The following is a 15,184-nucleotide window of genomic DNA, read 5'->3' on the forward strand; positions in this document are numbered from 1 at the left end:
TCAACTTGAACCCGTTTAAAATGTAAACATACATACATTTACATATTTGTATTGTTATCGTTAGGGTTTTTTACATATACATATACACACATATGCGCATTTACATATACACATATATATATACAGTAGACATAGATATATTTTAGGATAAGGATTAATACAAAGAAATGTGCATATGACACTCACCTGAAGACTGTATGGGGCCGATGGTGTCACTGGCTTCACTCACTCCCACTTTACCCACTATCCTGTAGCGGATCAAGTACTGCTTTCCAGACTCCAGTCCAGTCAGAGTAAAGTCTTCCTCAGCTGTGTTTATGATATTCCACTGTTCCTCAGCGCCAGAATCTGCTTTCACCTGCTGGTACTCCACTCTGAACTGCACAGTTTCTCCAGTTGGGGACTTCTGCAGTTTCAGGGTCACACCGCGCTCCAGGACCTTCATCACTTCTGGTGGAGGAGGCTTCGACACGGGCTGGAACTGTGTGTCTGTCAGCTTCCCTGATTCATACAGATAGATAGAGGAGCCAGGACTGGAGGGATCAGAGATGGCAGAAATAATGAATCGATATCTCTTTTCATCTTTATTAGCCTCTGAAAAACTTCTGAAAAGAGATAAGTTCTTTCTTATCTTTGAGATGACACCAGGATCGTTGTGCCACTTTCTGACAGATGCTAACGTGCTAGAATGTGGTTTCATTCCCACATCAAGCTCTTTAAAGTCGTCGGATTCCAGAAACTTCTTCAGGGTTGAAAGATACGGGTCTTCATACTTCAGAGATGTGAAGGTCAAGCACACCACAACATCAATATCAGGATTAAAGAGGATGGCACTGAGACGGTTTGAGTCTTCAGTATTGATTCCCTTCAGTATTTCAGTGTGAGAACTCAAGAGGTTAACTTCAGCCTTTGCATGATCTAACCACTGGTTAAGCATGTCAGCATTAAAGGGGGAGCTGTAGTGGATCTTCAGGATGTCTTCCAATGAATTTTGCTCCATCTCTCCTCCTCGTATAGCAGGCAAGACCTTGGCCACTTCTTTCAGGAGCACCGTTTTGTAAATGTTAAGAGAGCCCTGAAATAAACAGAGCCTCTCTTTGATGTCTTTGAAAACATTTACCAGAGTTTTTCTGGAGAAGTCGTTGCATGTCCTCTGTACTTCTCCCAGCCCCTCTATTATATCTTCAGTGTTGGAAACCAGATGTGTGGTGATTTCTCTCTCCAACTGAGCTGCTCTTGTATCCAGTAGAGAAAGAGGATAGAGACAGACTTTTATTGGAACTGCATTCTCTGGTTTCTTCTTCAGTATAGTGGGGAGCTTCTTGTACACCTCTAGGGCCTCCATGTAAGTGGTGGGGTTCTGCTCAAGGCGGACGTCACCATAAAATGTGCAGGTGATGCTCTCAGCCATATCCTCATGACCATCTGTCATTTCTAAAGCTCCTTTCCCCTCAGTAGAAAATCCAGGGATGTTTTTGACCATGACATTCAGTTCTCCCTCAATCTCCTGCTTTTCTTCCTCTTCTGTAAATGTCCGTTCAAACACCATGACGGCCTGAGCTCCGTACAGTACACCTGTGACCACATGAGTTGCAGTTTTCTGGTCAAAGACCTGAGGGTAGGTGATCTGTCCCAGATGGCTCATAGTGAGCTGGTCAAATCTGGAGGTTTCCCTGTAATACATTGTAACTCTGGACTGTTGGTTTGAGGATTTGGTGTCACACAGGAACTTGGCAGATCCTCCCACCTCCACCAGCCCCCCCAAGAAGCTGGCCTTCAGGGAAGCACTCACATCCAGGAGACTGGACTTACTGGAGAGAGAGTCGGAGCTACTGAACTTCAAATCTGTCCTGGGCTTTGGATGACTGTCCAAATCTTCATTCAGTGACTTCTTATCCCACAGAGTGACACCTGAAATGAGAAATGGCTTTAACAGTTCAGTCAAGTCAAGTCGCCTTTATTTATATAGCACTTTTTACAATACAGATTGTTTCAGCTTTGCAGTGATAACAGGAAAATAATGCAATAAAGTTTGTTTCTAGAAGAAAATAGCGCCATCATCCAGCTTAAGTAAGTTCAGTGATGGTTCATTTTTGTTTTAAAAAAATTATTAACTTAATTTATATATATATATATATATATAGCCGCTCTGGGAAATAAAAGTGACGTCATCGTTCAGCTCAGTTCAGTTCTCATATAATAATGTCAATGCAGGCAGATCAATAATATTGTTGAATATTAACGTGTGATGACGCAATGTACTGTTCAAGTCATCAGGCCGATTTTGTATCTCTAAGACTACTAATTTAATAGTTGAGTCCTTTATCTTAAATCTCTAAATTACCACATTGTTGATTCACATTTGGGTGAAAAAGAGAGTAAAAAGCATTTTAGTAGGTACTGTACACCACCTGGAATGAAGGTATCCTTGCGGCAGTCATACAGCATACCAGGATACAGAGGTCTTCCTAGAGCTGCCACTTCAATGGTATGTGATGATCCCATGGCTGCAAGAAATAACAATGAACAATGGGGACATTTATACATTTGAAGATTAATAATGACTACTTTATCATTCTAAAATTATTTTTACTTGTTACTAATTTCATTAGTTTACTAATTGTTTTACCGTTCCTTAAAATGCAATTTAATCCAGTGTTTAAAAATTCAAAAACACATTAAGGCATAAATCCTTCCAGCTACGTTTACATGCAACCAAACAATCCATCATTCTTACTAATCCATCTTTCTTTCTTTCTTTCTTTCTTTCTAACTAATCTATCTTTCTTTCTAACTAATCCATCTTTCTTTCTTTCTAACTAATCAATCTTTCTTTCTTTCTTACTAATCTATCTTTCTTTCTAACTAATCCATCTTTCTTTCTAACTAATCTATCTAATTTTTCATTCTTTCTTTATAACTAATCTATCTATCTATCTATCTATCTATCTAATCTTTCTTTCTTTATAAACTAATATATCTTTCTTTCTAACTAATCTTTCTTTCTTTCTAACCAATCTTTCTTTCTTTCTAACTAATCTTTCTGTCTTATTAATCTATCTTTCTTTCTCTCTTTTTCTAACTAATCTTTCTTTCTTTCTTACTAATCTTTCTTTCTTTCTTTCTAACTAATCCATCTTTTTTTCTTACTAATCTATCTTTCTAACTTATCACTCTTTCTTTCTTTCTTTCTTTCTTTCTTTCTTTCTTTCTTTCTAACTAATCCATCTTTCTTTCTAACTAATCTTTCTTTTTCTCTTTCTTTCTAACTAATCTTTCTAACTTATCAATCTTTCTTTCTTTCTAACTAATCAATCTTTCTTTCTTTCTAACTAATCCATCTTTCTTTCTTACTAATCTTTCTTTCTTTCTTTCTTTCTAACTAATCCATCTTTCTTTCTAACGAATCCATCTTTCTTTCTAACTAATCTTTCTTTTTCTCTTTCTTTCTAACTAATCTTTCTATCTATCTGTCTATCTAACTAATCTTTATTTCTTTCTAACTAATATATCTTTCTAACTAATCTTTCTTTCTGACTAATCTTTCTTTCTTATTAATCTATCTTTCTTTCTCTTTTTCTTTCGAACTAATCTTTCTTTCTTCCTAATCTTTCTTTTTCCAACTAATCCATCTTTCTTTCTTTCTAACTAATCTATCTATCTTTCTTTCTAACTTATCAATCTTTCGTTCATTCTAACTAATCCATCTTTCTTTCTTTCTTTCTAACTAATCCATCTTTCTTTGTCTAACTTATCAATCTTTCTTTCTTTCTAACTTATCAATATTTCTTTATTTCTAACTAATCCATCTTTCTTTCTTTCTAACTTATCAATCTTTCTTTCTTACTAATCCATCTTTCTTTCTTTCTAACTAATCTATCTTTATTTATTTATTTCTTTCTAACTAATCCATTTTTCTTTATTTCTTTCTAACTAATCAATTTTTCTTTTTCTTTCTAACTAATCCATCTTTCTTTCTTTCTTTCTTTCTTTCTTTCTTTCTTTCTTTCTTCCTTACTAATCTTTCTTTCCAACTATTCTTTCTTTCTAACTAATCTATCAATCAAACTTTAAACTAACTTTAAACTTCAAACTTCTTCCAACTCTCTGGTCCGGCTTTCTCAAGCCAACTTAAAGTTTGTCTCAACAAACTTTTTTTTCTAGTTTTATTTAATTTTTTTACTCAAATTACATATATATGGTATCTAATGTTTCACGTCATAGAGATCAATCCATTGACCAGCGCTGTCAGGCATGGGAAATCACCTTAACCATTGAAATGATATTGAAACGTTATTTCCATGCTTAATTAAGCCTGCTAAAATGCATTGTATGAACTTCTGTTACTGTCACTGATCATTCTATTGCTCTATCATATTTTATCTGTCATTTAATAGCACAGCACATATTTAGAGCAGCTCCAGCAGGGCTCAGTGCTGAGGATCGGGTCAGCGTAACAAATGATGAGATACCAGTGAAATATCAATTATTTAATCCAGTTTTGATACAACAAAAACTACCAGCCTAATTAATGTGAATTTAAAACATTATTAAAGACAAGTAAGCAGTCAGTAACAAAATAAGAACAAATAATCAAATTACAAATAGGACAAATCAATACAATAGAACAAAGAAAGGCTACAAATGAAATAAACAGTGTTTAGAGTTTTTCGTGTAGATCTAACAGGTACATAAATTTGAATAAAGTCATCAAATGTGGAAAAAATGCATATTCATTACTGTATAAACTAAATATAGATGGATATTTTTGTAAAGTTGAAAAGGGTAGCCTATTTAGTCAAGAGCAGTGAGTATTTGTCCTTTGTTTGATTAACATTAAAATACAGCATCAAGTTAATTAGACTGCTGCCCCTTTAAGACCGAACACACAGACCCCATCTGAACATGACTACGGTCACTTGAGATATAACTGACTTTATTTACTAGGATACTCGCTAAGACAGACTTTTTACATAATTTAGTGTGAATTCGTCCGTACAAGGACAAGACGTGAAAGAGAATTCAATTCAGTATTCGCGTGCTGTCTGAGACGCTGGTTTTCCGGGCACGCGCGTCGGATGTTTGCATTCATTAAACTTCTTGACCTGCAAATGTTCTGTAATAATGTAGGGAACCACTCGTTATACATAAATCAGGTAACAGTTCATGTTACTTTACTTACAAATACGATTTAGTTTTAATCCATATGACGTGCTAAGTGAACGATCAGCAATCAAGAGCATTCAACAGAAGTGCGCTCTCTCTCTCTCTCGTCAGATAACGTTATTAATAAGCTACATGCCTAGTTTTATTTTCTTTGCCATTGACACCCGACTGAACTACAAACTTTCCACTGATGTCTGTTTACAGGGATGTGCTCGACCAGCTCGCGCGTCTGTGCCAATGCGCGCTCAATCCACCGCACGTTTTCCTCTTATCAGCTCGCGCACCACAGCTAGGTGTTACTGTACACACGCTGCCTGGTATTGGTTGTTGGTATCGGAGCATTTTTACGAGTGCGAGTACATGAGCTTGGTATTGGTGCATCCCTATTTTTAATAATTCAAGCACTTTTCAAGTACCTCTACTTGTTTTCATGGGTTTTCCAGGACTTAAATTTCAAAAAGTCAAATTCAAGCACTTCAAGCACCTTGTACGAACCCTGTGTTTGCTGCTTAAGCAGGTGAAGAAGTGCTCTACGTCACCAGAAGGGCATCTGCCTCATCACATCCTCAGTTTAATATAACAGCCTATTGTAGTTCTTGTGTTTCTGCTCGCCTCTTCTCTTTTTCTGTTCTTTCCTTCAGTGATTCTGCTTGTTAACAGCAGGTGTTCATCACTAATGCTCAATCATCAATCGATTTATATACTTTAACACTCTGTGGAGTGGGACCATATGAACACTGAGCCGTGGTGATTTAACAGAGGATTTCGATCTGTCTATCCACAACATCCTAGCAACACCGTAGTAACAATCTTACAAAGTTCATTTATCTGTCTGTTTGTCTGAGAGACAACATTAAACCTTCAGATTTCAATATATGAAGTAGTACTTCAGGCTTTCATAAAAGCCAACAAAAAGTTTGCCTTGACTTTTTTTTTATCAAGTTTAACACAGCCAACAGGAGTGTCTACATGCACACCAATATGCTGAAATGTTGATGCAACATGATGTGATTGCAGCATAAAGTGTTTTTTTTTTACAAATAAAGATAACATTTACTCAAATATTTTGTTGACTCACCTCTTTCTGTGGCTTCTGTAGAGAAATATAAATCTTCATATTTGTTACAAATCAAGTAACGTCCATCATTGCCTTGAACAGTTTCCTGAAACATCGCTATAAGGTCGGCAGCAGTGCTGTTTGTCCCCAGTCTGTAGTGTCTGTCTAAACACTTATTGATGATTTCCTTTATGACGTCATTGACTTCGGTCGGTTCTGCCCCGTCAGGCTCTTGTGTCGTGAGCACCAGAGTGTGTTTAAACACACTGTCAGAGAAACAGTTGAGCACTTTCTCCACACACACTTTCTCTTCTCTCGAACACTCATCGGGTTTGAGGACCAGAACGATCACATGAGGTCCCGGCGCAGACAGAGACACACACTCCTTCACCCCCTGTGTGATGTGACGTAGTGAGAGATCAGGGCTGAGCAGGAGAGGAGTGTTGATGACCGTCATGTGTTTTCCTCTGACTCTCTCACTGTATGGCTCTACATCAGCTGGAGGAGATTCACTGTCAAACGCTGCTCTTCCTAAGATGAAGTTTCCCACTCGGCTGTTTTCTGATACACTCCTACCCAGAAGAACAATCCTCAGATCACTCACTGAAACACACAACACACACATGATGTTACAGTGTGTCACTTCTCGAGAACCTCTAGGAACCCTTTACTCACTTCAATTCAATTCAGCTTTAATTTGTATAGCGCTTTTCACAATACACATCATTTCAAAGCAGCTTTACAGAAAGTGCATGAGTCCATATTACAATTAACAGTGATCTGTTATCAGAGGAGACTGTCTAAGTTTTGCATGTCATAAATGTACGGTAAGATATTTGTCTGTTATTCAGACAGGTCAATTTAGCTCAAAGGAATTATTAATCAATTTATAGGGAATTTGAAAGAATCACTTATTACGACCGAGCAAATGACTCGTTCAGGGTTCATTTGAACCGGCCATAACCATCCGCTCTGCAGCAGATATAAATTTCCAAACTATAGTGAAACACTGTAGTTAGCAAGGTAACTTAGATCAGCAGTTTAAGACATTAAATTCGTAAGCACATAACACAAGTAACACTTCTCTTTAAAATTACAAACAAGAATTTATTGATTATTCTAACACATTAAACTAATATCTAACACAAACACACGCACGCACACACATTCATACGAGTTGCAGAAAGAAAGAGAGAGAGAGGAAAGAGTGAGTTTTAAGAGATGAGATGATGAAATCCCAAGTTTCTATGCACTTATAAAACACAACCTGAATGAACCATCAATTATTAGTTTAACCCTTTTATCGTTTCTTAGGTTATTAAATCTGTATCCAATACACCAGTTCAGCTTAAGAGTCTGGAGGCAGTACTTGCTTGTCTTTGCTTTTGGGGATTCCCCTTTGTTGCGTGAAAGGGGTTTTCCCGGTCCGTTCCTTGGCTGGTCTCCTCGTGCCTGATGTCTGGGGCGGTCAGTCACATGGTGTGCTGGCGGATGAATGAAAGTCTCTGTTGAAGCTGGCTTTGCAGAAGAAACGTGGATTGAAATCTTGTCGCAAAACTTAACTTAGAACCGAGACTCACAACGGAAAAGAAAGGAAACTAAGAAAAGAAAGAAAATTGAGTAGATGATGGCTTGAATGAAGTTGTTTAACCCATGTTCTTCTGATCTTGATTTGGGTTCTTTCGTCTGCGCGTTTACATGGTTACTAGTCTGTCTGGTCTCTTCTCCCTTCGCGCACTCTTTTTCTTGTTGAGAACTCTTCTAAAACTTTGTTCGGGTCTAAGATTTTTAATTCACATGTTTGTCCGGCCTCCTGGATCAGTTCTGACCAATTAGACACTGTCTTTATTTAGGAGGTGGCGTTCTCTTCACTTCTTATCATAAATCAAGCTTATCTGTGCTCTCCTTACTCTCTAAGCTCTAGCAGAGAGGACAGAGGCCACAGTTTAGTTTTTATTTTCAGTTTATTATTATTATAAGAATACGAAACATTTTACACAGATTTCAATCAAGCCATCTTTTGAATTAAGAACATACGATCATGCTGACAGGAAGCACAACACACTTTCATTCACAATAGTTATAACAATTACATGAATTATATGGCATCTAAGCATATCAAATACACACATCTATTGTAGAAACAACATAGAATCATGTCGTTGCATGCTGTTTGATTATAAGTCCATTGAAAATTGTTCTTGAATGATTTTATGTATAGTTATAGGTAAAATCTCAGTTCTGTGGTTTGAAAAGATTTTACACCCTGAGGTCTATCAGAGGTCCTAAGAAGAAGATGGTCTGTTTTGTATCTGTGTGGAGTCCAGCAGCTTCTCTGCTGTTATCTTGATCGAGCACCGAGCTTTTGCCATCTCTGAACCAATCATTCTTTTCCAAGCTATCTCACGTTGACAAGTTCTTCCTTTAGTTTGGCCATAAAACGTTCTTAGTTGGAGGTTTTCGTTGGTTAGGTAGACTGGCTGGTGCCTCCTTTTATGGCTCTGGGGTTGGTGATTTGATGTCTGGAATGTTGAGTTCTGTGTGGAATTATGTCACATGCCTGTCCTGTCTTGTGCTGCACATGGGTGTTTTGTTATTTTGGGCCATGTGCTCGTGTTATTGTCTGATCCCTCCCCGTTGTTATCTGATTATTGTTTGAGTTCATCCACCTGTTCCCTCCTGATTAGTTTCCCTTTATTAGTTCCCTCTTGTTTGCAGTCTGTGTCGGTACGTTGTTTAATGTTTCCTGTTCCCTGTGATTCTCCTGAGTATTCTAGTCGGTTATGGTTATGGTATTTATTTAGATCTGTTTTTCCCCCTCGTGGGTTTTGTTTTGTGTTTAGTGTCTTTTGTTAATAAATATTTGATTTCTCCAGCGTTTGAGTCCTCACACCTTTTTGTTCACAAGCGATCGTGACAGAACGTACCGACCAAATGAGGACTCAGCGGAGAAGAGAGGCGCAACCAGTCTCCTGTCCGCAATGGGATCGGATTCTTCAATTTAATGAGCTAGTCTCCCTCCGTCAGCAGGGGACGGAGGTAAGAGAGTTCAGCCAGAGGTTCTGTAGTGCAGCTGAGGGGCTGAACCTTGGCGAGGAGGCACTTAAGGATTTATTCAATCATGCACTTGACGAACCGATGGACTGGCTGATCCGAAGAGCATTTGATCGGGTCAGTTTTGTGGCGATGGTAGAGGGTCTTATTCGCCATCGGGGGAGAATTGCCAGGGGTGTAGTCCCGGGTCCGGTGGTCCCGAGTCCGGCGGTCCCGAGTCCGGCGGTCCCAGTTCCGGCGGTCCCAGTTCCGGTGGTCCCAGTTCCGGTGGCTCCAAGACGCAGGAGGAGGAGAAAGGCTCCCTCCGTCCCTGTTCCGGTGGTCCCTGTTCCGGTGGTCCCTGTTCCGGTGGTCCCGAGTCCGGTGGCTCCTAACATGGAGACCATCCCGGTGGTGACTGCCATCCTTGATGCACCGCCCAGGCGTCTTGCTCTGCCCGCACCACCCAGGCGTCTTGCTCTGCCCGCGCCGCCCAGGCGTCCTGCTCTGCCGGCCCCGCCCGAGCTGCTCGCACTGCCTGCGCCACCCCAGCGATCCGTCACGTCTGCCCAGCCAGAGACTGTTCACGTCACGTCTGCCCAGCCAGAGACTGTTCACGTCACGTCTGCCCAGCCAGAGACTGTTCACGTCACGTCTGCCCAGCCAGAGACTGTTCACGTCACGTCTGCCCAGCCAGAGACTGTTCCTGAGCCTGTGTCTTCGGACAAGATGGCCGACGCCGAACCTGTGTCTTCGGACAAGATGGCCGCCGCCGAGACTGTTCACGTCACGTCTGCTGAGCCTGTGTCTTCGGACAAGATGGCCGCCGCCGAGACTGTTCACGTCACGTCTGCCGAGCCTGTGTCTTCGGACAAGATGGCCGATGCCGAGCCTGTTCACGTCACGCCTGCCGAGCCTGTGTCTTCGGACAAGATGGCCGCCGCCGAGCCTGTTCACGTCACGCCTGTCGAGCCTGTGTCTTCGGACAAGATGGCCGCCGCCGAGCCTGTTCACGTCACGCCTGCCGAGCCTGTGTCTTCGGACAAGATGGCCGCCGCCGAGCCTGTTCACGTCACGCCTGCCGAGCCTGTGTCCCCTGACAAGATGGCCGCCGTCGAGCCGGTGTCTGTTCCTGAGCCTGAGCCGGTGGTGTCTGTTCCTGAGCCTGAGCAGGTGGTGTCTGTTCCTGAGCCTGAGCAGGTGGTGTCTGTTCCAGTGCCTGAGCCGGTGGTGCCAGTTCCAGTGCCTGAGCCGGTGGTGCCAGTTCCAGTGCCTGAGCCGGTGGTGCCAGTTCCAGTGCCTGAGCCGGTGGTGCCAGTTCCAGTGCCTGAGCCGGTGGTGCCAGTTCCAGTGCCTGAGCCGGTGGTGTCTGTTCCAGTGCCTGAGCCGGTGGTGCCAGTTCCAGTGCCTGAGCCGGTGGTGTCTGTTCCAGTGCCTGAGCCGGTGGTGCCTGTTCCAGTGCCTGAGCCGGTGGTGCCTGTTCCAGTGCCTGAGCCGGTGGTGCCAGTTCCAGTGTCTGAGCCGGTGGTGCCAGTTCCAGTGCCTGAGCCGGTGGTGCCAGTTCCAGTGCCTGAGCCGGTGGTGCCAGTTCCAGTGGTGCCAGTTCTAGTGCCTGAGCCGTTGGTGCCAATTCCAGTGCCAGTTCCGGTGGTGCCAGTTCCTGTTTCTGAGTCAGTGGTTCCAGTGCCTGAGCCGTTGGTGCCAGTTCCAGTGCCTGAGCCGGTGGTGCCAGTTCCTGAGCTGGTGGTGTCTGTTCCAGTTCCTGAGCCGGTGGTGTCTGTTCCAGTTCCTGAGCCGGTGGTGTCTGTTCCAGTTCCTGAGCCGGTGGTGTCTGTTCCAGTTCCTGAGCCGGTGGTGTCTGTTCCAGTTCCTGAGCCGGTGGTGTCTGTTCCTGAGCCGGTGGTTCCTGTGCCTTGGCCGCCCGAAGGATCGTCTCCGCCCTGGCCACCCGAAGGGTCGTCTCCGCCCTGGCCGCCCGAGGAGAGGTCTCCGCCCTGGCCGCCCGAAGGGTCGTCTCCGCCCTGGCCGCCCGAGGGATCGTCTCCGCCCTGGCCGACCGAGGGATCGTCTCCGCCCTGGCCGCCCGAGGGAGAGTCTCCGCCCTGGCCACCCGAAGGGTCGTCTCCGCCGTGGCCGCCCGAGGGAGAGTTTCCGCCCTGGCCACCCGAAGGGTCGTCTCCGCCCTGGCCACCCGAAGGGTCGTCTCCGCCCTGGCCGCCCGAGGAGAGGTCTCCGCCCTGGCCGCCAGATGAACTGTTGTCTCCACTCTGGCCGTCGGCACAGCCTGCTCCGTCCTGGCCTCCCGAATCCTGTGGGCCACTCCGGTGTCACAAACATTTTGTTTCTCCCGTCCCGCCCTGGTCTGTCCCTCCCGTCCCGCCCTGGTCTGTCGTCCGGGTCTTATGGAGCGTCTGGTAGCCGCTCCGTAGGGAGGGGGTAATGTCACATGCCTGTCCTGTCTTGTGCTGCACATGGGTGTTTTGTTATTTTGGGCCATGTGCTCGTGTTATTGTCTGATCCCTCCCCCTTGTTATCTGATTATTGTTTGAGTTCATCCACCTGTTCCCTCCTGATTAGTTTCCCTTTATTAGTTCCCTCTTGTTTGCAGTCTGTGTCGGTACGTTGTTTAATGTTTCCTGTTCCCTGTGATTCTCCTGAGTATTCTAGTCGGTTATGGTTATGGTATTTATTTAGATCTGTTTTTCCCCCTCGTGGGTTTTGTTTTGTGTTTAGTGTCTTTTGTTAATAAATATTTGATTTCTCCAGCGTTTGAGTCCTCACACCTTTTTGTTCACAAGCGATCGTGACAAATTATGTTTGAACAATTCACCTGGAAGATTCATTTGTGTTTGTTTCGCCCTCAAATCCTACAGTACAAAGTCACAGTTAGCTAAAAATTTATTAATTCAAACAATGTAATAATTGAATGTAGAAACAATGAGCTCACTAAAGTAATGAATACTTGTTTGTTAACAAATGATTATGACATTTATAAAATATAGCTAAATAAAATTGTCATGATCCTGGTATTCTCTCTCTCTTTTTCTCCCTCTGCTGGTCTCATTCACACACTCACACACACCCTCCTGTTATACACACACATACACTCACTTATACTCAGCTGTTCCTCATTATCTGTTGCCATCACGCTCATCCATTCCACACCGGGACTATTTCTCTCTGATTAGCACCACTACTTCTAGTTCTCTTCTTTCCTTTGTCCTCTGCCAGATTATTAACGTTGTATATGTACGTGTCAATCTCACTACCACCAAGTCTTGTCTTGTCCTGTCTGGTCTATACGACCTTCTCGTCTACCACCACTGCCTTAAGTGTTTGCGCTAAATCTCTGCTCTGCCCAGCTCACCTGCCGCTGAATGCTGTGATCGGTTCCGTGAGTACACCTGTCTACGGCCGCTGCTGCTTGCCACCGCTGTGCCCTTCTACTGACCTGTTTTACCCTGCCTTGGGTCTTCATCTGCTTTTGTTGATTATTTATGAAAGACTTTCTGTTTGCCAGCCAAAGCGGCCAATTGACCCTTCGCTAAGCCCCGCCCTCCTTAGTTACTGTTGCTACGCCTGTCAAGCTTTTGCGCCTGGCACGTCTATTACAGTATGTATGCACTGGTTTCAGACATTCCTAAGGAGATAATTAGTCATTTTTGGCGAACAGGTGAAAATCTGAGAGAGCAAGACTGCAGTATGCATTCGAGGGCTATATCCACGACATAATATGCAAACGATTAGAGAATAATTTCATCAAAATTGAAGCTAAAGCCTATAACGTTAGGTCCCAGCGCAAGCAGCAGCCGCCTCATACGCTGACCATTCAAATGGGCAACACAAATTTGAGGAACAGCTATGTGCATGCACAGCAGGGTAAGTGAAATTTGAAAATATTCTAATATTTATAAAACAAACAGCCTATCCATAAGTATTGTGGAATAAACACAAGACATTAGCCTGACCACTTTGCAATGATAACATTCTCCCGCTTATATTTGTAGCGCGCCAGGCTAACTTACTGCTCACACGTCGTGGGTCACATAAGTGACTAACTTACTGTTATGAACTTATTAAGTTTGCATACCAAACTTTTCCTTGGAGATCTCCGGCAAGCCCCCTGATGTTCCCTCCTTTTACTAACTACCTTTTACTTTTACTAGAACTAACATCGGGAGAGTCGCGATCGGATTCATTACTGGTTTGGCCGTCGATTAACAAAATGCTGAAATATATTTTTAAGTAAGTTAACGTTAAGTTATGTCAGTGAGCCTCCGTCTCACTAAAAGGCATTTAATCACACTGCTTGATCCACGAGCTGGACAATAACTTATTCTAGAGCTGCTATAAAGCCAAAACACTTTACTTTTAATTTCCTATTATCAATGTAAAGCTGCTTTGGAACAATCTACATTGTTAAAAGCGCTATAAAAATGAAGATGACGCCCGGCATTTCTCCCCTTTAGTTTTAGGTTTCGGGAAGGGAACAAAATCCACCATCCCGTCCAAACTTTTAGGATACCGGGTATCAGATTTGCACAATCCATACGCTCAACGCTTCGGCATGTCTCTCTCGCTCGAAAGCTTGCCAGACCTCCCGCGCGTAGTTACGGTTGCTAAGCCACGATTGGCCTGTGGCGGTTTTCGGGCGTGGCTTAGCGAAGGGTCAATTGCCTAATTTCTATTAAAGACATTATTACCTGCTTTCGCTTTTGGGTCCTCTCTCTCAACTCTGACAAAAATATAATATGTAAAATATAGCCTTTAGGTTCCTCAAATACCCTGTATGGTGTCTTTGTGTATCTATAAAGACTAGACTTACTCTCAGGAGGAATAAATTCATTGCTGTTTCTTCTCCTGGTAGGACGAACACGGACCACATCTGCTGAAAAAAATATTTCAATTATATTTGATACTTACAGCACAGTAATTCCACACCTCAGTTTTACTGAATAAATAAATACTGGCAAACAAACAAAGCTTTCTTTCTAGACGCTTTCTTTATTAAATTCTCAACATGATCAAAATTATTTAACACAACAACAGAATTGTAATTTCAATTATTAGTGAATTTAAGTGTTTGATTTTGGTGATATTCTCTGTTGATTTATTCTGAAGATTAATCATGACATCTTTATTTATGAAGTGTTTCATACTATATACACTCAAAGGCCACTTTATTAGGTACATCTGTTCAACTGCTCATTCACGCAAACATCGGCTGCGTCTGAACACTTAAGGTGGGCATAAAATGTGCGATTTCTGTGTGATTTCAGCAAAGTTACCAACTCACACTGTAGAGTAGATCTCATGCGATGTAAAGCCAAAGCTCATGTTTTATGTGCTCTCACTGTACGGTCGATCATCGAGCTGCGTCTTCACTGCTCACTCTATACGTGTGAAATATGTGCGATAAACCCCTGTGCCAATATAATAGACCATGATATTGTGTATCAAGTGATATCGACAATTAGCTATTGATATCAAGAGGATTTAGCATTTCCAATTTATGCATTCAATTATTATTATTATTAGTGCAGGCCTACTTTTATTATTAAATTGATATTACAATTGCCTCACAATAATTTCATAGAGCATCACAGCATAACTGATGCACTGTGAGGACAATAAAAGATCAGCTTACTCCTTATTAAAAATTATAGGTCTATTATTCAATGAATTATAGGCCTTTAATTAAGTGTGCTTGCTGAAAGCAGCACACTTATTGTTCTTAAGTTTTCTTCTTCTTCTTCTTCTTCTTCTTATTAAGTGTGCTTGCTGAAAGCAGCACACTTATTGTTCTTCTTACGTTTTCTTATTATTATTATTAAGTGTGCTTGCTGAAAGCAGCACACTTATTGTTCTTCTTAAGTTTTCTTCTTCTTCTTCTTCTTATTATTATTATTATTCCCGGGAGAAAAATTT

At 42.3% G+C, this 15,184-nt stretch overlaps 1 protein-coding gene across 2 annotated transcripts in view; it reads right to left on the bottom strand.

Moving 5' to 3' along the window:
• LOC308690130 (uncharacterized protein) overlaps positions 1 to 15,184 on the bottom strand; it is a 67,332-nt gene that overhangs the window by 15,698 nt on the left and 36,450 nt on the right. For both annotated transcript variants that reach the window (XM_081364418.1, XM_081364417.1), the window contains exons 3-6: positions 14,082 to 14,141; positions 6,245 to 6,826; positions 2,412 to 2,507; positions 187 to 1,911 (exon numbers count right to left, since the gene is read on the bottom strand). In XM_081364418.1, the coding sequence (XP_081220544.1) occupies positions 187 to 1,911; positions 2,412 to 2,507; positions 6,245 to 6,826; positions 14,082 to 14,141 (2,463 nt within the window). The remainder of the gene's footprint in view (positions 1 to 186; positions 1,912 to 2,411; positions 2,508 to 6,244; positions 6,827 to 14,081; positions 14,142 to 15,184) is intronic.

This window comes from Scardinius erythrophthalmus (genome assembly GCF_964197995.2).
Source record: "Scardinius erythrophthalmus genome assembly, chromosome: 4".
NCBI classification, from domain to species: domain Eukaryota; kingdom Metazoa; phylum Chordata; class Actinopteri; order Cypriniformes; family Leuciscidae; genus Scardinius; species Scardinius erythrophthalmus.